Source organism: Catharus ustulatus, chromosome W (assembly GCF_009819885.2).
Source record: "Catharus ustulatus isolate bCatUst1 chromosome W, bCatUst1.pri.v2, whole genome shotgun sequence".
Classification (NCBI taxonomy): Eukaryota; Metazoa; Chordata; class Aves; order Passeriformes; family Turdidae; genus Catharus; species Catharus ustulatus.
In genome coordinates this window covers 2,427,963-2,451,981 of record NC_046261.2, presented here as the reverse complement: position 1 = coordinate 2,451,981, position 24,019 = coordinate 2,427,963, and the positions used below count along the sequence as shown (strand labels likewise).

Genomic DNA, 24,019 nt, shown 5'->3' with positions numbered 1-24,019 from the left:
CACTTTGGGTGGGGCAGACAGCATGACAATGACCCTGACAGTCAAGTGCACAGGGCAGATGCTGTGGAATCTGGCAAACCTAGGACCATCTCAGTATACCACCATCATTGCAACGATTAATGCTGCTAACAACCCAGAGACATTGGGTTCTGTTGCAATCAAGCTCACAAATTTTGAGAGTATGATCAATGGTCCAATGCAGGCTCATGTCTCTGCCATAGTTAAGGAACTCAAAGAGGAGTTCAAAGAGATGAGAGGGATTACGGAGGAGATGAGGACGATCAGTGCAGCACCAGTGCGAGTCACAGGCCCCAAAGTTAGAGCCCAATATCCCCCATCTAGGGAGAGAGGATATGTCCCATGAGCTGACCTGTGGTTCTTTTTGCGTGACCATGGGGAAGACATGGGAAAATGGGATGGAAAACCCACTTCTGTCCTGGCAGCACAGGTATGCCAACTCAGGGATGGAAACGCTAACCAAGGGAGTTCTGAAGTGAAGGTAGCCTCAACCTCCCATAATCAAGGTGCAGGGTCTTATAGAAGGGAGGATAATCTGTCAGATCCACTTGAAGGAACCTCCACTATGTATGCCCAGGAAGGAAATAATAACCAGGGCTAGAGGGGCCCTGCCTCTAGCCAGGGAGAGGCACGGGAAAACAGGGTGTATTGGACATTTTGGATCTGATGACCTGGCACATCAGAGCCACAGAAATTTAAGTCATTAGTTAATACTGGCTCACAGTGTACCCTGATACCATCAGGACACGCGGGGGAAAAACCTGTTTCAGTTGCTGGGATGATGGGGGGATCGCAGGAACTGACTTTGCTGGAGGCTGAGGTAAGCCTGACTTGAAAGGGGTGGCAGCAACATCCAATTGTGACTGACCGAGAGGCTCCATGTATTCTAGGCATAGACTTCCTCTGGAACGGCTATCACAAAGACCCAAAAGGACTCGGGTGGACTTTTGGAATAGCTGCTGTAGAGGCAGAGGGCATTAAGCAGTTGAACACCTTGCTTGGACTGTCAGAAAACCCATCTGCAGTAGGACTCCTGAAGTTGGAAGAGCAACAGGTTCTCGGTAGTGCACCGCTGGCCGTACCGGACGAATTGAGATCCCTTGATCCCCATCCACAAGATGATCCGTGAGCTGGAGAGCCAAGAGATGGTCACTAAAACCCACTCACCCTTCAACAGCCCCATCTGGCCTGTGCGCAAGTCTGACGGAGAATGGAGATTGACTCTGGACTATCGTGCACTCAATGAAGTGACTCCACTGTTGAGCGCTGCTGTGCTGGACATGCTGGAACTCCAGTATGAGCTGGAGTTCAAGGCAGCAAAGTGGTACGTCACCATTGACATTGCCAATGCATTTTTCTGCATTCCTCTCGCAACAGAGTGCAGACCTCAGTTTGCTTTCGCCTGGAGGGGCGTGCAGTACACCTGGAACCGTCTTCCCTAGGGGTGGAAACACAGGCCCACCATCTGCCATGGACTGATCCAGGCTGCACTGCAAAAGGGTGAAGCTCCAGAACACCTGCAATACATTGATTATATCATTGTGTGGGGGAACACGACAATGGAGGTATTTGAGAAATGAGAGAAGATCATCCAGATACTGCTGGGAGCCGTCTTCGCCATTCAAAAGAGCAAAGTCAAAGGACCTGCCAGAGAGATCCAGTTCCTAGGAGTAAAATAGCAAGATGGACGATGCCCGATCCCCACTGAGGTCGTCAATAAGATCACCATGATGTCTCCACCAACTAGCAAGAAGGAAACACAAGCTTTCCTAGGTGCCATAGGCTTTTGGAGAATGCACATTCCCGTGTAAAGTCAGATTGTGAACCCTCTCTACCTGGTCACCTGCAAGAACAACGATTTCCACTGGGGTGCTGACCAGCAACAAGCCTTGCCCAGACCAAGCAGGTGATTGCTCATGCAGTAGCCCTTGGCTCAGTCAGGACCGGACTAGAGGTATTGAATGTGCTTTATTCTGCAGCCAGGAACCATGGTCTGTCCTGGCGCCTTTGGCAGAAGGTGTCTGGGGAGACTCGAGGCTGACCTTTGGGATTCTGGAACTGAAGTTAAAGAGGGTCCAAAGCCAACTACACTACCACAGAGAAGGAAATCTTGACCACCTATGAAGGAGTTCAAGCTGCCTCCGCGGTAATCGGCACTGAAACACAACTTCTCCAGGCACCCCGACTACCAATGCTGGGGTGGATGTTTAAAGGAAAGATTCCCTCTACCCACCACGCCACATGGAGCAAGTGGATTTCCCTCATCATGCAACACGCTTGTACTGGTAACCTGAATCACCTTGGAATTTGGAGATAATTACAAATTAGCCCAAAGGTGAAAACTTTGGTCTCACTGACGAAGAGGAGCAGAAACAAGTGACCCGGGCCGAAAAAGTCCCACCATACAATGAACTGCCAGCAGATGAAGCGTGCTACACTCTTTTCACTGACTGTTCCTGTCTCATCGTGGGGATAAACCGTAAGTGGAAAGCAGATGTATGGAGCCCCACATGACAGGTTGCACAAACTACCAAAGGAGAATGTGAATCAAGTCAACTTGCTGAACTCAAAGCCCTTCAGCTGGCCCTGGACATTGCTGAAAGAATGAAGTAACCAAAACTCTACCTTTATACCGATTCATGGATGGTAGCCAATGCTCTGTGGGTTTGGCTGGAAAGGTGGAAAAAGCAAAACTGGCAATGTAGAGGAAAACCAATCTGGGCTGCTGATGAGTGGAAAGACATTGCCACTCGGGTAGAGAAGCTACCTGTTTAAAGTCCGTCATGTAGATGCCCATGTCCCCAAAAGTCGGGCTAATGAAGAACTCCAACACAACGAACAGGTAGACCAGGTTGCAAACTTAGACTTTTAAAGGATAGACATAGATTAGCAACACAAGGGAGAGTAGTTCCTGGCTCGATGGGCCCATGATGCCTCAGGTCATCAGGGCAGAGATGCAACGTATAAGTGGACATGAGACCAAGGGGTGGATCTAACCGTGGACAGTGTTTCTCAGGTTATCCATGACTGTGAGATGTGTGCTGCCATCAAGCAAGCCAAGTGGGTGAAGCCCCTCTGGCATGGAGGACATTGGTCCAAATATAAGTACGGGGAAGCTTGGCAAATTGACTATGTCACACTGCCTCAAACCCGCCAAGGCAAGCGCTACATGCTGACCATGGTTGAAGCCGCCACCGGATGGTTGGATACCTACCCTGTGCCTCATGTCACTGCTCAGAACACCATCCTGGGCCTGGAAAAGCAAGTCTTTTGGAGGCATGGCACCCCTGAGAGAATTGAGTCAGACAACGGGACCCATTTCAAGAACAGTATTACCAACACCTGGGCCAGAGAACATGGCATTAAATAGATATATCTATATCCCTTACCATGCACCAGCTACTGGGAATGTTGAATGGTTTAAAGGTCTGCTCAAGACCACCCTGAAGGCAATTAGAGGGGGACTTTCATGAATTGGGAAATGAACTTAGCAAAGGCCATCTGGATGGTCAACACCCGAGGGTCCATCACTCGAACTGGTCCTGCCCCGTCTGAACCTTTGCACACAGTGGATGGAGATAAAGTCCCTGTGGTACACATGAAAGGTACTTTAGGAAAGACTGTTTGGATTAGTCCTACCTTGGGCAAAGACAAACCCCCCCATCTGTGGGATTGTCTTTGCTCAAAGACCTGGTTACACTTGGTGGGTAATGTAGAAAGATGGGGAAACCCCTTGTGTACCACAGGGAAACCGAATCTTAAGTGAGAACTGTGTGTAAGATTTCATTATGCAGTTGGTAATAGAATAAGGGGTGGATATTGTCCTGAGTTGCAATACAGGATGTGACCAAAAAGTATGTATTCTCTCACCATCTGTTGAGACCAGGTGGGGTACTGATCCTTATCTCTGGGGAGACATATTATCTGCTAATGGACCATCCTTTAAAACCAGGTGGGGCAGTCATCTTTATCTTTTCACAACCCATCCTTCCTCCAGGGAGTCATTTTCTGCTAATGGCCCATTGAGTCCCACTCTATGACTGATAAAATTACATCATCCCATTGGGAGATGCTCCAGCCAGGGGGAGGAGCCAAGCCTTTCCTACCAAGATAAAAACTGAGGTTTGGATTCCAGAGGAAAACCGGACCTTTACACATCATCACTGGACCTTTGGAGGGAAACTGCACCCTTCTACAGGACCACTGCTTCAACTGAACCACATCTGTCACTCCAGGAGGACTGCAGCCACCATTTAATCAGACTGCTACCAACACCCTGGCTGATGGGGTGTCAGGTTGTATTCTGACTCTGTCAGTGTTTTGGGTTTGTTCTTTGTAATTCTGTATTTCTATTTTAGCTTTCCTAGTAAAGAACTGTTATTCCTATTTCCCATATCTTTGCCTGAGAGCCCCTTAATTTCAAAATTCTAATAATTTGGAGGGAGGGGGTTTGCATTCTCCATTTCAAAGAGAGTCTTCTGCCTTTCTTAGCAGACACCTGTCCTCCAAACCTGACCACTTCCTTCCTAGGTTGACTTCTCTATAATTCATTCCAAAAAAGAAAAATATAAATAGAATAAGTGGTGAATAATGTGAACCTAGTCAACTGAGGTAGGTATGTGTAATTTTGTTATTTGCCTGATTCTGTTATTTGCTTTTGTAGTCAATATGCTGATTGATTGTATGAAAATATTCTTTTAGACTCAGTGGACGATTTAATGAGCTACTGCCACGTTACTTGTTTTCTTTTGGTCAGTATATAAAAATATTGTTAGAAAAGTTGCTGATTTTTAATTGCCACAGGGAAAAAATTTTAGTGAACATTGACTGCTGTAATATAAATAAAATCTATGCATCTCTTTGGTCTAGTGTTAAAACTATACTTTTTATGTTTTAAAAAGGATAAATTTGCATTACTGCTTGGAAGAAATTGATCTTTTCTTTGTCCTGGTACATTTGAACTTTATTAGAGGATTGATCTAAGTTTAAAATTAACCAAGCCAAAAAAATAAAAAGGGGGCAGGCAGCATGGTAGCTGGAGACAACAGGGGTTTTGGTGGCTTATCCTTGTGTAAACGTGACTCGTTTTCTGGCATTTAGCAAGTGGGAAACTTGTTTGAAAAGGTGATACAACAGTGACCTAATAATTTTGTTTTCTGATGGTGGTTTTGTGCTCATGTACTTTTTGACAGTATGTGCAGAGCTTAGTATGTGCAAAGCTTAGTGCAGGAAAGAGCAGAGTTGTGATCACTAGTGAGAAACTTCTGTTGTAGTACAGTAATTTCACGAATACAAGCCGCACCAATTTGACCAAAATTTTGGTGGAAACCCGGAAGTGCGGCCAATATTCCGGGGCGGCTAATACATTAACAAAATTCTAAAAGCTGCCAACACGGAAGTGAGAGCCCGCGGCAGCCCCAAGCCAAGCTGGAGCCCGGCCGGCCCCGGCAGAGGTGGGAAAGCCTGGCAGAGGCGGGGCCAGCAGTGTGGGGGGCGGGCGGCTGAGCCTGAGCCAGCAGGACGGGGCAGGGAGGGCGGCAGAGCCTGAGCCAGCAGGGCGGGGGAGCCCGGGAGAACTGGGGCTAGCAGTGCAGGGGAGCATGGCAGAAGCAGGAAGGCCGACGGGTGGGGCTGCCTGGCAGCGGGGGAAGCCCAGCAGAATCGGGGCCAGCAGCGTGGGGGAGCCTGGCGGTGCGGGGGCCTGCAGTGCCGGCCAGGGCGAGGAAACGCGGCGGTGGTGCAGACGGGAGGGGGCGGCCGGCGAGCCCGGCGGCGGGGCTAGGGAACGCGGCGCGCCGCGGCCGGCGAGCCCGCCGGCGGGGCTAGGGAACGCGCCGCGGCCGGCGAGCCCGGCGGCGGGGCTAGGGAACGCGGCAGCGGGGCGGTGCTGACGGGAGAGGGGGGCCAGCGAGCCCGGCGGCGGCGGCAGTACCACCCGGTCAGCCCCGCCGAGCCGTGGCGCTGAGCTGGGCCACCCGGCCCCGTCGGCAACCATGAGCGGGCCGAGCCTTCCTGGCCCCGCCCTGAGCCAGTAAAGCCCGCTATGCCGCGATCCTGTTACTAATTGGCCAATTTGTGAAAGCTGCGCACGGATTCTCGCTACGAACGAAAGTGCGGCTAATATTCGGGGTGCGGCTTATCTATTGACAAAGACAGCAACATTGTCGAGGCACCGGGGGTGCGGCTTATAATCCGTGCGGCTTGTATTCGTGAAACTACTGTAGTTCTGACTTAAATGGGTTTAAGTTACTGTGGGATTACATACTCAGAATATGGGTCCCTGCTCTGAATTGTGTGAAACCCTGTTTGCTCACTGACCTTTTAGTCACTGTTAAAAAGTAGCAAAAGTTTGGAAATACCTGATGGCCACTCACAGTTGCTTCGTGACTAACTTCTGTTAAAAGGCTGTGTACCTTTTAATTATTTTAAGGCCATGTTTTAATTTTGGCCATGAAGTAACTTTCTTAGCATGAGAATTTAAGACTATAGTAGTGATTTGATTGTGTCAGAGAATATCAGCCCTTCCCACTGGTACCTTGCATTAATGACCATGATGTATGAGATTCTGTGTCAGGGTGATCTTTCAGTGGTTGGTGCTCACTGTCCTATATTTTGAATCAGTTCTTCATAAGTGTCTTACAGATTTGAATTGAGTGCTAACCCTGTCGTTTGGTAATGCTCATTTGTCTTCACTAGAATACTTTTTGTTGCATTTATTGATTAAACTTTATTTCAGTTTTGACAGAAGGCATAGACACAACTTAATGAAATTAAGGGAATGTACAGTAATTTCACGACTATAAGGCTCACCCTTTTGACTAAAATTTTGATCGAAACCTGGAAGTGGGCCTTATAATCCCGTGCGCCTTATATACGGACAAAGTTTGGAAATTTGCCAACCCGGAAGTGCGAGCCGCGAGCTGAGGCATGCCAGCTGGTGCCAGGGGCAGGCAGGAGTGCCGGGGCCCACAGCACAGGGAGGGCGCCTGGGGCTGCATTTAAAGGCTACGCCAATCTGTGAAAAATGTTTGCAAATTGAGCACCTGTCAGTAAACCCTGTGATTGCGCGATTCCATTACTAATTTGTTACTTTGTTGCACATGGCGCAGATCCTCACTGCCAAAAAAAAGCGTGCCTTATAGTCCGGTGCACCTTATATATGGACAAAGTTCGGAAATTTGCCAACACCCGGAAGTGCGCCTTATAATCCGGTGCGCCTTGTAGTCGTGAAATTACTGTACTTGAAATTCAAATTCAGGATTAACTTCTTATACCAGATCACTTTGAAAATGCCTTGCTGGCTAGTAGTCTAAGACCATGTATGGAGCTTCAGGAACACGATTTTTTTCTAGCAGTTTCTAAAATTGTTAGAAGTTCTTATTGCTTTTTTAAACCAGTAGTATATTGTGCCCATCCTGGTATGGTATCTTACATATGCTTTGTTTGCTAAAACTTCATCTTATGTGTAATATGATAAAGTTTTTTTTCAGACTTTTGTACTTGGGAGGCTGGGGAGACTTCCTCTTCTAAAATCTTTCTGCTTTCATGCTAGCTATTCCAGCTACTCTCTTTGTACCTAATGTCTGCCTCACTCAAAAATATTTCTGCTTGACTGGGTCTGTGATTTGCAGCTCCCAGTCAGTCTTGTAGTTGAGTTTGTAAAAAAACTTCTCTCTCTTCTGTGCATCATTCGTAAATGGTGTTTAATGCTCTATTGATAGCTGTAGGAAGTACAGTGTCCCCAAGTAAACTTTTCTAGTTGGTTCTACTATTTTAAGAAAACCAACAAAACCAATATTTACTAAGCAGAAAGATAATCCAGAGTGCCCTGACTTCTAAAGCTGCAACCCCTTAATGCCATGAATCAGCTTCCCAGATTGTGGATTTTAGGTGGTTGAAGGAGAGAAGAGCAGTAGAAGAGGTAGGCTGAGCAAGGAAATTTAGAAGGCTGAGTTATCAGATGGGTACAGCAGGATCTGGGACACTGTTTATGACAGAGCAAAGAGCACAGCTCCATGTGTGGGCTCAGTGAAGAGGGGTGGCAACTTCCAGGTTGCAGTTGTTACCCCTTTTCTAATCTCTGTCTCTTCTCTTCAGAAGATTGAGAAAAGAATGCAGAGGGGGAAATGACCTAGTGTCAGACTTCATTTTTCTGTGTTCTTGTAGTTCTGCATTGATAGATGGGAATCCTTCTTCTGCAGGTTTACATGGTTGTCATCCTGTATAGAATAGGGGTAAACCCTTTCATCAAAATGTGGATAAAGCTATCCTGCTAATTTGACATTTCTAAGAAGTCCTTGGGTTTGCATGGCAAGGTTTTGGTAGCAAGGGGAAATGGGGACTACAGGGATGGCTTCTTCGAGAAGCTGCTGGAAGCTTCTCTTATGTCTGACAGAGCCAATGCCAGCCAACTCCAAGACGGATCCACCACTGGACAAGGTCGAGCCAATCAGCAACAGTAGTAATGTCTCTGTGATAACATATTTAAGGATGGGGAAAAAAATATTGCACAGAAGTAATTGCATCCAAGGAAGAGAGGAGTGACAATATGTGAGAAAGTGCTGGAGACTCCAAGGTCAGTGAAGGAGGTGCAGGAGGTGGTCTAGGTGCCAGAGCTGAGATTCCCCTGCAGCCCATGGTGAAGACCTGCAGGATGTCTACCTGAAGCCCATGAAGGTTCACAGGAGAGCAGAGACCCACCTACAGCCTGTAGAGGACCCCATGTTGGAGCAGGTAGATGCCCAAAAGAAGATTGTGACCCTGTGGGAAGTCTGTGCTGGAGCAGGGTCCTGGAAGAACCTGTGACCCCACGGAGAGAAAAGCCCACACTGGAGCAGGTTTACTGGCAGAACTTGTGACCCCATGGGGGGCCCATGCTGGAGCAGCCTGTTCCTGAAGGACTGACCCTGTGAAAGGGACCCATGCTGGAGCAGTTAATGAAGAACTGCAGCCTGTGGGAAGGACTCACATTGGAGAAGTTCATGAAGGACTGTCTCCCATGGGAAGGACCTCATGCAGGAACAGGGGAACAACTCCTTTACCTGAAGGAAAGCAGTGACAGAAACAACATGTGATGAACTGTCCGTAACCTCCATTCCTCATCTCACTGCACTGTTGGGGGAGAGGACGTAGAAAATCGGGAATAAAGTTAAGCCTGGGAAGGAGGGGGGAGTAGGGGAAGGTGATTTTAAGATTTGTTTTACTTCTCATTATCTTACTCGGATTTTGATTGGTAATAAATTCAATTAATTTCTCCAAGTCAGGTTTGTTTAGTCTCTGATGGTAATTGGTGAGTGATCTCTCCCCTGTCCATTTGTGGAGGGGAGTGATAAGAGCAGCTTTGGTGGGCACCTGACCTCCAGCCAAGGTCAAACAACCACAGTATTGTCGAGGTCCAGAAATGTCTTTTAAAACATGGACAGTGAACTGGGGCAAGGAGGAGAACAAGTGATGAGGAGAGGAAAAAGAAAGTCATTAATATAGGAACTTTCTAAACTGAATTTACCATGTCTTGGAGCTACTGTTTATTCAGTTTAGATGATCCCCTCAAAATAAGGGGTAATTTTGATCCAAATTTGAAGCCTTTCATAGGTAATTCTGATGTTTGGACAATCAGTATATTAGTGACTTAGAATTATAACTTTTGTGCTCTAGTAAGCTTGTAGTTTTTCAGTGACTTTTTATAACCACATAATTTTGTCATTAAAATAAACATCACTTTGTTCTGAACAGCAACTCTTGTAATACCAAATAATATACATAGTCTCCCTTAAAAAACCCCAATAAACTGAAAAAGCCTCATATACTGAGGTTATAAAAAAGAAAAAAAATTCCACCAAAACTATGTAGAAATATGCCACATGTAAGAAATAGTTTCTAATAGTTTGTATAGACATGTGCTTTATGGATGGTTAAGTAACACAAAAATTTTCATTCTTTATTGGGACTATGCAACATGCAAAAATAAAGCCATTCACTATATTAAGAAACTTGTAAACTGAGGTTGGTAATCGAAATTGGAGGCAACAAATATTTGTTGTTGTTAAAATAGAAATTAATATTCTTTGTGGTTGAAAACAAGGAAGTTTGAGTAATTTGAATTGGATAATTTTCATGTCGGTAGTTATGCTTAAAGAGGAAACAAGGAATGTGTTGGAACAGGTTGGTGAAAACACAGGAGGGTAGGGTGGGCTGAGTCAGAGAAGAAAGCAAATGGAATATTTAAACTTTCTTCTCACAGATAAGAAGTGATGGAATTTCTTGAGATCAAGGTATTCAGGGAGGCTGGAATTTTAATGCATTTAGGCAAGAGGGGAAAATTAAATGAAATTTTGAACAATGTCTAATGATTTGGCAATAGCAGTCTCATGAGATGATTCTTTAGGTAAAGTCTTGGCATTTGGATCTACTTCATTAGATACAGAAAATATATTAAAGAATTGCAAGTCCTACTGAAACACAGTCTTAGATGAACTGTGACTTGCATGTGTTAGGGAAATTTGGGAAGTAAATGATATTTAACCACAGTACTTTTTTTTTTTCTTCAACTGTTATATTTTCTAATGTGACAGACTAGCAATTGGTGGCTCCTCTGCTGTTGCTGTTAAATGGTGTTTTCTCTCCTAGGATTTGGACGTGGCAGAGGGAGAGGAGCAGGGAGGTTTTCAGCCCAAGGCATGGGGTAAGAAACACACAGAGCACAGATTTTGACAAGGATCAAACTAACTGGCAATATTAACTGAGTGTTACCACTGTGTGTCTTAATATTGCTGTATGTTTGATAAACCTGTATAGATACAAAAATTCAAAATGTCTTAGATTACTAATGGATTATTTTTGTCTTAAACCAGTATTTCTACCTAGACACACCTATACAAACCTAATGTAAGTTCACTCAATGTTAATATCTCAAACTTGGGGAGCCCATTTGTACCTATCAGTAGCAGTCATCAGTAGTGTCTTGGAGACTGAAAGTTTTGTGTGGTGCATATAGTTCTAGGTCAATTAAAAAATATGTTTCAGTGTAATGTAGAACTTTCAAGTTCTATATAAAACCAGAAAGACTAGTGAGTCTAAACTTTCTCCTGTTTTTGAAGTTTCATGCTTTAGCTGTTTGGAAGTACTTTGACCCTAAAACAAAATCAAAAGAAGTTACTCAGCAGCTCTAAAGTTTGTTCTCAGTTTTGGTGGAATAACTTGCTTCATGAAGTGTAGCCTCCACTACTTTCACTCAGTGTTTACCTTTAATGACATTTCATGTAACACCATTGATGTCATGGTGAACAGAAGATCCATTCTACTTTTCTGATAATTCTTGTTCATACTTGTAGATGATAAACTGAAAAGAGGTTTTTCTTCAATGATCCTTTTTCACCTTTTAACTTCATCTATGTGTTTTAGCATTGGTGTCAAGAGTGCATTCTGAAATAATCTTACTGATGTTCCGACTCCTGTCCTGCATAGGTCTGGTGCTCTGAAAGGACATGATACTGGTTTCTCATCAGTAAGCCACTTTCTGAGAAACTATCAGCTGAGAGAGGCTTATCAGTGTGCATATAAACTAATGCTTTATAAGACTGGAGGAGTAGGTATTGTTGTTAACTGCTATTTCAGGAATTGTTGGTTTGGTTCAATTTCTCTACAGTAATTTTTTTCAGTCTCTTCACTTTTTTTTTTCTCCCCTTCTTTTATCCCTCTTTTATCTGTGTCTGCTAATAGAGGAAAAAATTTTGAAACCAAAACTATCAAGATAGATTATGTGGAAATCAAGAAGTTAAACCTAATGCAACTTCAGATAAAAATTATGACATCTATGTTCATTGAATGACCCATGTGTTCTTTTCCATTTTTAAACTTTTAAAACTTTAGGACATTTAACCCTGCAGACTATATGGAGTCTTCTGCCACTGATGGCTTTGGGACAAAATCAGAGATTTGGGAGACTGGTCAGAATGATGCAGATGATGGAACTGGTAAGATGCTTCAAGAAGTGGAAGGATTGAAATGAAGACCTGTAGCAAATTGCAGTTGAAATAACCATTCTATTAGTGTTCAGTTAATTTCTGAAAATGTGAATACATTTCACATGACACAGATATTAGTTCTTTTTATAGCCTAATTGCTACTAATGTGCAGAGCACATGATGTAGCCTGACTCTTGTTAGAATGAAGGGAAGGCAATTTGCAACTTTTTTGGGTTTAATGCTAACAAACTCTCGAGAGACAAAACTATTTGAAGAGTTATTGAAAGAATCTTGTATATGAAGAACTGTGTTGAAGGAGAAGCCAATGCCTGAGCATTCTCACACAATTCAAGGAGTCACACACACACCACCTGAGACTTTAACTGCTTCCACCAGAGTCCCTTCATAGTAGGCAGCTCCAGTGAGCCAATGGGTGCCCCTTTTGACTCCTTTCTAACACACATTCACTCTCAGGCGTACCTCCTCTTTCTTCAGGCTTGACCCTAGGTTTCCCATAGCAGAGTCTCAGGCATCTGATTTTATAAAAATAAATAATTCAAGAGTGGTACATCAGCAGGTCAACTCGACCTGAGTGCTTCTGGAGAGGGACCCTAAACAAAGAAAACCCTAGACTTTTATGCCCTCGTAGTCTATGCACACGTTCTTCACCCATTCTTCACATACCTTGCACATACCTCTTGGTCCAATGGTGATTTTTGGTCTGGGGTCTTATAACCCTTTAATTGTATTCTTTCTCTGTGTCCACACAGGCCACTAACTGTTCTTATCTTGTCAAGTCGCAACTTCTGATGATGGCTGTAACCTTTTTATCTTCTGGTTTGTATTTCTTGTGCACTTGCTCAATTGACAGAGCATGGAAAACTGAAAAGTCTTTGATTTTGAGTAAGCACTATGTAACAACAACTAAAACATCAGTGTATTATCAACATTATTCTCATACTGAATCCAAAACACAGCACTGGACCAGCTACTGAGAAGAAAATTTAAGTCTATTCTAGTCAAAAGCATATCTAGGTGAAAGTGAATTTTTTTGCATGTCACATTAACATATATTCTATTTACTTGAAATTGTGTGTCCAATCATACACAACAACTGGAATTGAATGTTAAACAACAGTTAGTAGTATTGGAACAATGAACTTTCCTCTTGCTGATTATCTCTATCAAAGTTAGATTTTGAGCTGTATCTGATTTGTAAAAAGAGATCTCTTTGATTGGGTTTTCCAAGATTTGGTCACCCATCCCATAAAAGTCTGTGTCACATACCTCCCCTTTAGTCTTGTTAACTTTATACCACAGTGGGTCATCCATTGACTTTATACTTAGCCATGTAGTTGTGGTCCTCTGGATTAACAGCACCAAGAGTAGTGAGATGCTCCACTTCATGTCTTTGGAATAGATTCTTTCCAGTGCAGATATTTGTTAGCTGGTTGGTTATTCATTGCTCATTTGACATAAGAATGATATATCCAATTTTCTTTTCATAAAACATTAAAAGCAAAATTAGAACACATTAGAACAGTATATGACCTCTCCCATTTGGGTTCTAATTTGGATTTTTGTGAAAATACCTTAATTAGCACTTCCATCTCCAGGTTGTATATAAGGTACCTGTATTTCAGGTGGTGTGGATTGACACAATTGAACATACTTCCTTTTTTCCTCAAAACCCTTTTGCATATATATAACATACTAGTTCTAGTTCTAGTACTTTAGAACTTGTGACAAAATGAAAATGTCAATAACCAGCTAGAGTGAATGGGTCTCTGCCTAGGAAGGGATGGAGAACTGAACGAGAGTTTATGGGTCAGGATTAAAGGGAGAGGAGGGACAGGTGACATTATAGTGCAGGTCTGCTACAGGCCACCCAACCAGGAAGACCAAACTGATAAGGCCCTCTGCAGACAGGTAGAAGTGACTCCAAGTTCCCAAGCCCTGGTCCTTATGAGAGAGAGTGACTTCTACCACCCCAGTATCTTCTGGAAGGACAACACCACAGCAGGGTACAAGCAATCCAAGAGTTTACAGGATTATGCTGATGACAACTTCCTTCTCCAAGTGATAGAGGAACCAAAAAGGAGAGGTGCTATGTTGGACCTTGTTCTCACCTACAAGAAGGGGCTAGTGGGGAATGTGAAGCTCAAGGGCAACCTGGGCTGCAGTGACCATGAAATGGTGGAGTTTGAGAACCTTAGAGCAGCAGCAAGGAGAATGCACAACAAGCTCACTACCCTGTGTTTCAGGAGAGCAGACTTTGGTCCCTTTGGGGATCTACTTGGTAGAGTCTCATGGGATAAAGCTCTGGAAGGGAGGTCCAAGAGAACTGGTTGATGTTCAAGGATCTCCTCCTCTAAGCTCAGGAGCAATGCATCCTAATGAAGAGGGAATCAAGCAAAAATGCTAAGAGGCCTGCATGGATGAACAAGCAGCTGCTGGACAAACAAACTCAAACACAAAAGGGAAGCCTACAGAGGCTGGAAGCATGGACATGTAGCCTGGGAGAAAGATAGATTGTCTGAGCAGCCAGGAATCAGGTTAGGAAAGTTAAAGCTCCAACAGAACTAAACCTGACCAGGGATGCCAAGGGAAACAAGAAAAGCTTCTGTGGGTCAATTGGTGATAAAAGGAAGACTAGAGAAAATGCAGGCCCTCTCCCAAAGGACAGGGGAGAACTGGTTATCCAGGTCATGGAGAAGACTGAGGTACTCAACAACTTTTTTGCCTTAGTCTTAACAAGCAGGTGTTCCAGATGCACCACCCTACTTGCAGAAGGCAAAGGCAGAGGATGAGGAACTGCCTGCTAGAGGAGAAGATCAGGTTTGAGACCATTTAAGGAACCTGGAGGTTCACAAGTTCATGTGCACTCGAGAAGGGGAAATATAACCCCCATTTTAAAAAAGGGGAATAAGGAAGACCCAGGAACCTACAGGCTGATCAGTCTCACCTCAGTGCCTGGCAAGATCATGGACCAGATCCTCCCAGAAACTGTGCTAAGGCATAAGGAAAATAAGGAGGTGAATAAGGAGGTGATTGCTGACAACCAACATGGTTTCACTAAAGGTGGATCATGCCTGACAAATGTGGTAGCCTTCTATGACAGGGTTTACAGATGTGGTGGATGAGTGAAGAGTGACTGACATCATCTACCTGGACTTGTGCAAAGCATTTGATGCTGTCCCGCATGACATCCTTGTCTCTAAACTGGAGAGACATGGATTTGATGGATGCACCATGAGGTGTATAAGGAGTTGGCTGGATGGTCACACTCAAAATAGTTGCAGCCAAGGGCTCAATGTCCAAGTGGAGACAAGTGAAGAGTGGTGTTCCTCAGGGGTTGGTATTGAGACCAATTCTGTTTAACATCTCTGTCAGTGACATGGACAGGGGGATTGAGTGGAGCCTCAGTAAGTTTCCTGAAGAGACCAAGCTGTGTGGTGCAGTTGACACACTGAAAGGGATACCATCCAGAGTGACCTTGACAGGTGGGCCTGTGCAAACCTCATGAAGTTCAACAAGTCAAAGTGCAAGGTCCTGCACCTGGGTCAGGGAAATCTCAAGCATAAATACAAGGTGAGTGGAGGATGGATTGAGAGCAGCCCTAGGGAATTGGTAGATGAAAAAATGAGTAGTTCTTATAGTCCCAGTTTGGATTATTTGCTGCCCAGGGATTTCTGTCACTTCTTGCCTGTTGAGCCAATTCAGCATCCTTATTATTTATTTTATCACTTATCAGGATGGAATAATTTCCTCAGCAACACCTCAGTATCTCCCTAGCTTGGATTGTATCCAGTGCATATATTGGAAGATAGTTGAGTACAGTAATTTCACGACTATAAGGCGCACCCTTTTGACTAAAATTTGGGTCCGAACCTGGAAGTGCACCTTATAGTCCGGTGCACCTTATATAATGTACAAAGTTGCGAAATTTGCCAACCCAGAAGTGCGAACCGTGAGCCAAACCACGAGGGGGATCGGGAGCGGGCGACTGCGGCCAGCAGGAGCCGCGCGGGGTGGGCGGGACCGGGCATCCACAGGCAGCCCCTGGTCAGCTGGAGCCGCGTGGGGTGGGCGGGACCGGGCAACCCCCGGCCAGCAGGAGCTGCGCAGGGTGGGTGAGACCAGGCAACCAAGGGCAGCCCCCGGTCAGCAGGAGCCACACGGGGAGGGAGGGAGGGAGCGGGCAACACTGAGCCACCCCGAACCGCGGGCAGTCCCAAACCACCCTTAACCATGGGCAGCCCCGAACCATGGTGAGCCATGGCTCCCCTGAGCTGCCCTGAACCTCAGCAATGCCGAGGTGTGAGCCATGGCCACCCCGAGCCACGGCCACCCCGAACTCCGCCTCACCAGCCGGGGACAGGCGAGAGTGCCGGGACCCGCACACGGGGAGGACGCTTGAGGCTGCGTTTAAAGGCTACACCAATCTCTGAAAAATGTTTGCAAATTGAGCACCTGCCAGTAAACTCCACGATTGTGGGATTCCGTTACTAATTCGTTACTTTGTTGCACGCGGCACGGATCCTCGCTGCAAAAAAAACCGTGCGCCTTATAGTCCGGTGCCCCTTATATGATGTACAAAGTTGCAAAATTTGCCGGCTCCCGGAGGTGCGCCTTATAATCTGGTGCGCCTTATAGTCATAAAATTACTGTACATTTCTCAGCATCCTTTCTTAATCTCAACATTTTACTTCCCACATAGAGCCAAGTTACCAGGATTCCAAGGTGGTTTAGTAAATATTTGCAATACAGATGGTGCTCCAACCACAACCCTCTGTTGCATAGCAGCAGGATTAGGCAAGACACTAGAAAGCATAGGATAGAGTCTGGCAGCCAACAGAGCAATTATCTGAGGCTTGTCTGGGCCAGTAGGCTCAGCTACTGCAAGCATTACCTTTGATGATATCTCTTTCATCTCGCACGTGACTTGGGGGTTTTTTCTCCCATGCCCAACCATCCCTAATATACCAGTAGTCCATTTGTCCCAGGAACCTATCCTTCAGTCTATGTTGCAGAAAGGTAAGTCTGTTCTGGTCAAAGGTCCCTTGCAGTGACCACTGTTCTGCCAGGGTTCTATCTCTAGTTATAAATGGCCAGTCTTCTCGATATAAAATATTTGTGTACTTCTTTTTGATAATTTGCTGTACCAAAATTCTTTTCCAGTTTTGTAGTACCTTGGTCAAGGGCTCCCCCTTTTCTGTGTCAAGTATATTTCCCATCACTTATTTATCCGTGTATTCTTTACTCTGATCAGGCCAAGCACCAGCCCTGTCTCCTTGTGCAGTTTACACTGATCAGGCCACACACCCCTCTCTGTTTCCAATAAGTCTACTAATGGAATTTTAATACATACTAACTCTTGGGTGCACTTCCTTCTTTTTCAGTGGTTTAGTTTGGAGGACAGGTGTCTGCTAAGAAAGGCAGGAACCTATATTTGAAATGGAGAATGTAAAGCTCCTCCCTCCAAATTATTATAATTTTGAAATTAAGGGGCTCTCAGGCAAAGATATGGGAATTAGGAATAACAGTTCTTTACTAGGAAAATTAAGATAGAAATACAGTACTACAAAGACACAAACTGCAAACACTGACAAAGTGTCTTGGATTACAATACAGGATTTGATCAAAGTATCTCTTCTATCACTTATCTGTAGTGACTAGGTGGGCCAGTGATCTTTATCTCTGTGGGAGATACTCTACTAATGGGCCATCCATTGAAATGTTGGGCCCTTCCCCCTGGCTGGAGCAACTTTCAATGGGATGAAGTAATTTTATCAGTCACACAGTGGGACTCAATGGGCCATTAGCAGAAAATACCTCCCTGGGGGAAGGATGAGTTTTGAAAAGATAAAGAACAATGCCCCGCCTGGCTTGAATGAATGGCCCATTAGCAGAACATCTCCCACGGAGATAGGGATCACCGCCCCCACCTTTAACAAATGGTGATAGAATATATACTTTTATCACATCCTGTATTGTAACCCCAGACATTAACCACCCCTTAGTCTATTACCATTTGCATAATGACACCTTACATATCGTTCTCACTTAAGATTAGGTTTTCCTGAGGTACACAATGGGTTTCTCCATCTTTCTGCATTACCCAACAAGTGTAACCAGGTCCTTGAGCAAAAACAATCCCACAGATGGGTTTGTCCCTGCCCGTGGTGGGAATAATCCAAACAGTCTTTCCTAAAATACCTTTCATGCGTACTACAGGGACTTTATCTTCATCCACTGTGTGCAAGGGTTCAGACTGGGCAGGACCAGCTCAATTTATGGACCCTCCGGTGTTGATCATCCAGGTGGCCTTTGTTAAGTTTGTTTTCCAATTCTTGAAGGTTCCCCCACCAAGTGCTTTCAGTGTGGTCTTAAGCAACTCGTTACACTGTTCAACTTCCCAGCAGCTGGTGGATGGTAAGGGATATGATATACAGTAGTTTCACGAATACAAGCCGCACGGATTATAAGCCGCACTTCCGGTGCCTCGACAATGTTGCTGTCTTTGTCAATAGATAAGCCGCATCCCGAATATTAGCCGCACTTTCGTTCGTAGCGAGAATCCGTGCGCAGCTTTCACAAATTGGCCAATTAGTAACAGGATCGCGGCATAGCGGGCTTTACTGGCTCGGGGCGGGGCCAGGCAGGCTCGGCCCGCTCATGGTTGCCGACGGGGCCGGGTGGCCCAGCTCAGCGCCACGGCTCGGCGGGGCTGGCCGGGTGGTGCTGCCGCCGCCGCCGGGCTCGCTGGCCCCCCTCTCCCGTCAGCACCGCCCCGCTGTCGCGTATCCTAGCCCTGCCGGCGGGCTGCCACCGCCGCCGCCCGGCTCGCCGGCCGCTCCGCGCCGTGTTCCCTAGCCCTGCCGGCGGGCTGCCGCCGCCGCCGCCCGGCTCGCCGGCCGCGCCGCACCGCGTTCCCTAGCCCTGCCGGCGGGCAGCCGCCGCCCGGCTCGCCGGCCGCGCCGCGTTCCCTAGCCCTGCCGGCGGGCTGCCGCCGCCCGGCTCGCCGGCCGCGCCGCGTTCCCTAGCCCTGACGGCGGGCTGCCGCCACTGCCGCCCGGCTTGCCGGCCGCTCCGCGCCGCGTTCCCTAGCCCTGCCGGCGGGCTGCCGCCGCCGCCGCCCGGCTCGCCGACCGCGCCGCGCCGCGTTCCCTAGCCCTGCCGGCAGGCTGCCGCCGCCGCCGCCCGGCTCGCCGGTCGCGCCGCGCCGCGTTCCCTAGCCCTGCCGGCGGGCTGCCGCCGCCCGGCTCGCCGGCCGCGCCGCGCCACGTTCCCTAGCCCTGACGGCGGGCTGCCGCCGCCGCCGCCCGGCTCGCCGGCCGCGCCGCGTTCCCTAGCCCTGCCGGCGGGCTGCTGCCGCCGCCGCCCGGCTCGCCGGCCGCTCCGCGCCGCGTTCCCTAGCCCTGCTGGCGGGCTGCTGCCGCCGCCGCCCGGCTCGCCGGCCGCCCCCTCCCGTCTGCACCACCGCCGCGTTTCCTCGCCCTGGCCGGCACTGCAGGCCCCCGCACCGCCGGGCTCCCCCACGCTGCTGGCCCTGATTCTGCTGGACTTCCCCTGCTGCCAGGCAGCCCCACCCGCCGGCCTTCCTGCTTCTGCCATGCTCCCCTGCACTGCTAGCCCCAGTTCTCCCAGGCTCCCCCGCCCTACTGACCCGGCTCTGCCGCCCCCCTGCCCCGCCCTGCTGGCTCAGGCTCTGCCGCCCGCCCCCCGCACTGCTGGCCCCGCCTCTGCCAGGCTTTCCCACCTTTGCCGGGGCCGGCCGGGCTCCAGCTTGGCTTGGGGCTGCCGCGAGCTCTCACTTCCGTGTTGGCAGCTTTTAGAATTTTGTTAATGTATTAGCCACCCCGGAATATTGGCCGCACTTCCGGGTTTCCACCAAAATTTTGGTCAAATTGGTGCGGCTTGTATTCGTGAAATTACTGTATCTATTTAATGCTATGTTCTCTGGCCCAGGTGTTGATAAGGCCGTTTTTGAAATGAGTCCCATTGTCTGACTCAGTTTTCTCAGGGGTACCATGCCTCTAAAGGACCTGTTTCTCAAGGCCCAGGATGGTGTTTCAGGCAGTGGCGTGGTGCACAGGGTAGGTCTCCAACCATCCGGTGGTGGCTTCCACCATGGTCAGCACATAGCACTTGCCTTGGCAGGTTTGAGGCAGTGTGATGTAGTCAACCTGCAAGGCCTCCCCGTACTTATATTTAGACTAACGCCCACTATACTAGAGAGGCTTCACCCACTTGGCTTGATTGATGGCAGCGCACGTATCACAGTCATGGATAACTTGAGAGATACTGTCCATGGTTAGATCCACCCCTTGGTCTCGTACCCACTTATACGTGGCGTCTCTGCCCTGATGACCTGAGGCATCATGGGCCCATCTAGCCAGGAACAATTCTCCCTTGTGTTGTCAATCTATGTCTATTCGTGACACCTCTATTTTTGAGGCCTGATCTACCTGCTCGTTGTGTCGGTGTTCCTCATTAGCCCGACTCTTTGGGACATGGGCATCCACATGACGGACTTTAAACAGGTAGCTTCTCTACCCGAGTGGCAATGTCTTTCCACTCATCAGCAGCCCAGATTGGTTTTCCTCTACATTGCCAGTTTTGCTTTTTCCACCTTTCCAGCCAACTCCACAGAGCATTGGCTACCATCCACGAGTCAGTATAAAGGTAGAACTTTGGCCACTTCTCTCTTTCAGCAATGTGCAGGGCCAGTTGAACAGCTTTAAGTTCAGCAAGTTGACTTGATCCACCTTCTCCTTTGGTAGCTTGTGCAACCTGTTGAGTGGGGCTCCATATGACTGCTTTCCACTTTCGGTTTATCCCCACGATGCGGCAGGAACTGTCGGTGAAAAGAGCGTAGCATGTTTCATCTGCTGGCAGTTGATTATACGGTGGGGCTTCCTCAGCCCTGCTCACTTGTTCTTGCTTCTCGTCATCGGCGAGACCAAAGTTTTCACCTTCTGGCCAGTTCCTAATTATCTCCAAAATCCCAGGGCGATTTGGCTTTCCAATACGGGCGCGTTGTATGATGAGGACAATTCACCTGCTCTATGTGACGTCGGTGGCGTCGTGGGTAGAGGGAACCTTTCCTATGAACATCCACCCCAGCACTGGTAGTCGGGGTGCCAGGAGAATTTGTGCTTCAGTGCCGATCACTTATGAGGCAGCTTGGACTCCTTCATAGGCAACCAAGATCTCTTTCTCTGTGGGAGTGTAATTTGCTTCAGACCCTCTGTAGCTTTGGCTCCAGAATCTCAGAGGTCGGCCTCGAGTCTCTCCAGGCACCTTCTGCCAAAGGCGCCAGGACAGGCCATGGTTCCCAGCTGCAGTGTAAAACACATTCTTCACCTCTGGTCCCATCCTGACTGAGCCAAGGCTACCGCATGAGCGATCTCCTGTTTGATCTGGGCAAAGGCTTGCTGCTGCTCAGCACCCCAGTAGAAATCGTTCTTCTTACGGGTGACCAGGTAGAGAGGGCTCACAATCTGAATGTACTCAGGAATGTGCATTCTCCAAAAGCCTATGGCACCTAGGAAAGCTTGTGTTTCCTTCTTGTTGGTTGGTGGAGACATCGCGGTGATCTTATTGATGACCTCAGTGGGGATCTGGCGCCGTCCATCTTGCCACTTTACTCCCAGGAACTGGATCTCTCTGGCAGGTCCTTTGACTTTGCTCTTTTTAATGGCAAAGCCGGCTCCCAGCAGAATCTGGATGATTTTCTCTTCTTTCTCAAATACCTCCACTGCCATGTTACCCCACACAATGATGTTATCGATGTATTGCAGGTGTTCTGGAGCTTCACCTTTTCTAGTGCAGCCTGGATCAATCCATGGCAGATGGTGGGGCTGTTTCCACCCCTGGGGCAGATGATTCCAGGTGTACTGCATGCCCCTCCAGGTGAAAGCAAACTGAGGCCTGCACTCTGCTGCTAGAGGAATGGAGAAAAATGAGTTAGCAATATCGATGGTGGCATGCCACCTTACTACCTTGGACTCCAACTTGTACTGGAGTTCTAGCATGTCTGGCACAGCAGCGCTCAGCGGTGGAGTCACTTCGTTCAACGCACGATAGTCCACAGTCAATCTCCATTCTCCATCAGACTTGCGCACAGGCTAGATGGGGCTGTTGAAGGGTGAGTGGGTTTTGCTGACCACCCCTTGGCTCTCCAGCTCACGGATCATCTTTGGATGGGGATCACGGCATCTCGGTTCGTCTGGTACTGCTGGCGGTGAACTGTTGAGGTGGCAATTGGCACTTGTTTCTCTTCCACTTCCAGGAGTCCCACTGCAGATGGGTTTTCTGACAGTCCAGGCACGGTGTTCAACTGCTTAATGCCCTCTACCACTACAGCAGCTATTCCAAAAGCCCACCTGTATCCCTTTGGGTCTTTGTAATTGCCGCTCTGGAGGAAGTCTATGCCTAGAATGCACGGTGCCTCTGGGCCAGTCACAACTGGATGTTTCTGCCACCCCTTCCCAGACAGGCTCACCTCAGCCTCCAGCAAAGTCAATTCCTGTGATCCCCCCATCACCCCAACAATGGAAACAGGTTCTTCCCCCACATGTCCTGATGGTATCAGGGTACACTGTGAACCATTGTCAACTAATGTCCTATGTTTTTATGGTTCTGATGTGTCAGACCATCTGATCCACACCGTCCAATAGACCTTGTTTTTCCATGCCTCTCCCTGGCTGGAGGCAGGGCCCCTCTAGCCCTGGTTATTATTTCCTTCCTGGGTATACATAGTAGAGGTTCCTTCAAGTGGGTCTGACAGATTATCCTCCCTTCTATAAGACCCTGCACCTTGATTATGGGAGGTTGAGGCTACCTTCATTTAGTAGACCTCCCTTGGTTAGTGTTTCCCTCCCTGAGTTGAAGCACCCGTGTTGCCAGGACAGAAGTGGGTTTCCCATCCCATTTTCCCATGTCTTCCCCATTGTCACGTAAAAAGAACCACAGGTCAGCTTGTGGGGTGTACCCTCTCTCCTTAGCTGGGTGGTGTTGGGTTCCGACTTTGGGGCCTGTGACTTGCACTGGTGCTGCATTGATTTTCCTCATCTCCTCTCTCATCCCTCTCATCTCCTCTTTAAACTCTTCTTTGAGTTCTTTAACCACAGCAGAGACATAAGCCTGCATTGGGCTGTTGATCATACTCTCAAAATTTCTGAGCTTGTTAGCAACAGAACTCACTGTTTCTTGGTTGTTGTCGGCATTAATCATTACAATGAAGGTGGTGTATTGAGATGGCTCCAGGTTTGCCAGATTCTACAGCATCTGCCCTGTGCACCTGACCTTGTCAGGGTCATTGTCATGCTGTCCACCCCTCCCAAAGAGTACCTCCAATACTTCAACTTCTCTCAGTTGTTGGATCCCTTCCTCAAGGGTCTTCCAGCACATTCTATGTTGATGCTCCTTCATTCTTTCCCTGTGGACGAACTTCTCTCTCACACACATTAAAAGCCGCTCCCAGAGGGAAAACGGGCCTGGCTCCCTTACGAATACCTGATCTACACCTGAGTCCTGGGTCAAAGGTCCTAAATTCCTTGCCTCGGTACCATCCAGTTGCACACCTGCACCCATAAGGTCCCAGACTCAAAGTAACCAAGTTGTTAATGCTTCCTGGCCCTGTCGTACAATGCCTTTTCGCAGATTATGGAGACTTTCATATGACAGGGACTCAGTGACAATCTCAACCTCTGGTTCCCCTGCTGGTTGTGAGGGCCCTCCTTTATTATCCTTATCGTCTAGGTGCTTTGTTTTTGTTTTAGACTTTCTAGTTTCCACAGGGGCGACTGCTGCTGGCATCGAGTGGCCCTGTAGTTTAGTTGGAACCTGGACAGATGTAACGTTAGTGGGTTCTACTGCAGCATCAATAATTTCTCCCTTTTTATGGCAGGGAGAGGATCTCTCACTAGCTGGGGAAAGGTACTCCTTTAGCATCTGGCCTATCTCTTTCACTAGAACCCCCACCCACTCTGGGTGGTTCCTTTCTGACGTGGGCTGTGGGGCAGGGTCAG

General features: G+C 47.6%; 1 protein-coding gene across 5 annotated transcripts in view; it reads left to right on the top strand.

Moving 5' to 3' along the window:
* LOC117005092 (ubiquitin-associated protein 2-like) overlaps window positions 1–24,019 on the top strand; it is a 222,010-nt gene that overhangs the window by 65,751 nt on the left and 132,240 nt on the right. For all 5 annotated transcript variants that reach the window (XM_033076365.1, XM_033076364.1, XM_033076363.1 and 2 more), the window contains exons 7-8: window positions 10,645–10,699; window positions 11,887–11,990. In XM_033076365.1, coding sequence (XP_032932256.1) covers window positions 10,645–10,699; window positions 11,887–11,990 — 159 coding nt within the window. The remainder of the gene's footprint in view (window positions 1–10,644; window positions 10,700–11,886; window positions 11,991–24,019) is intronic.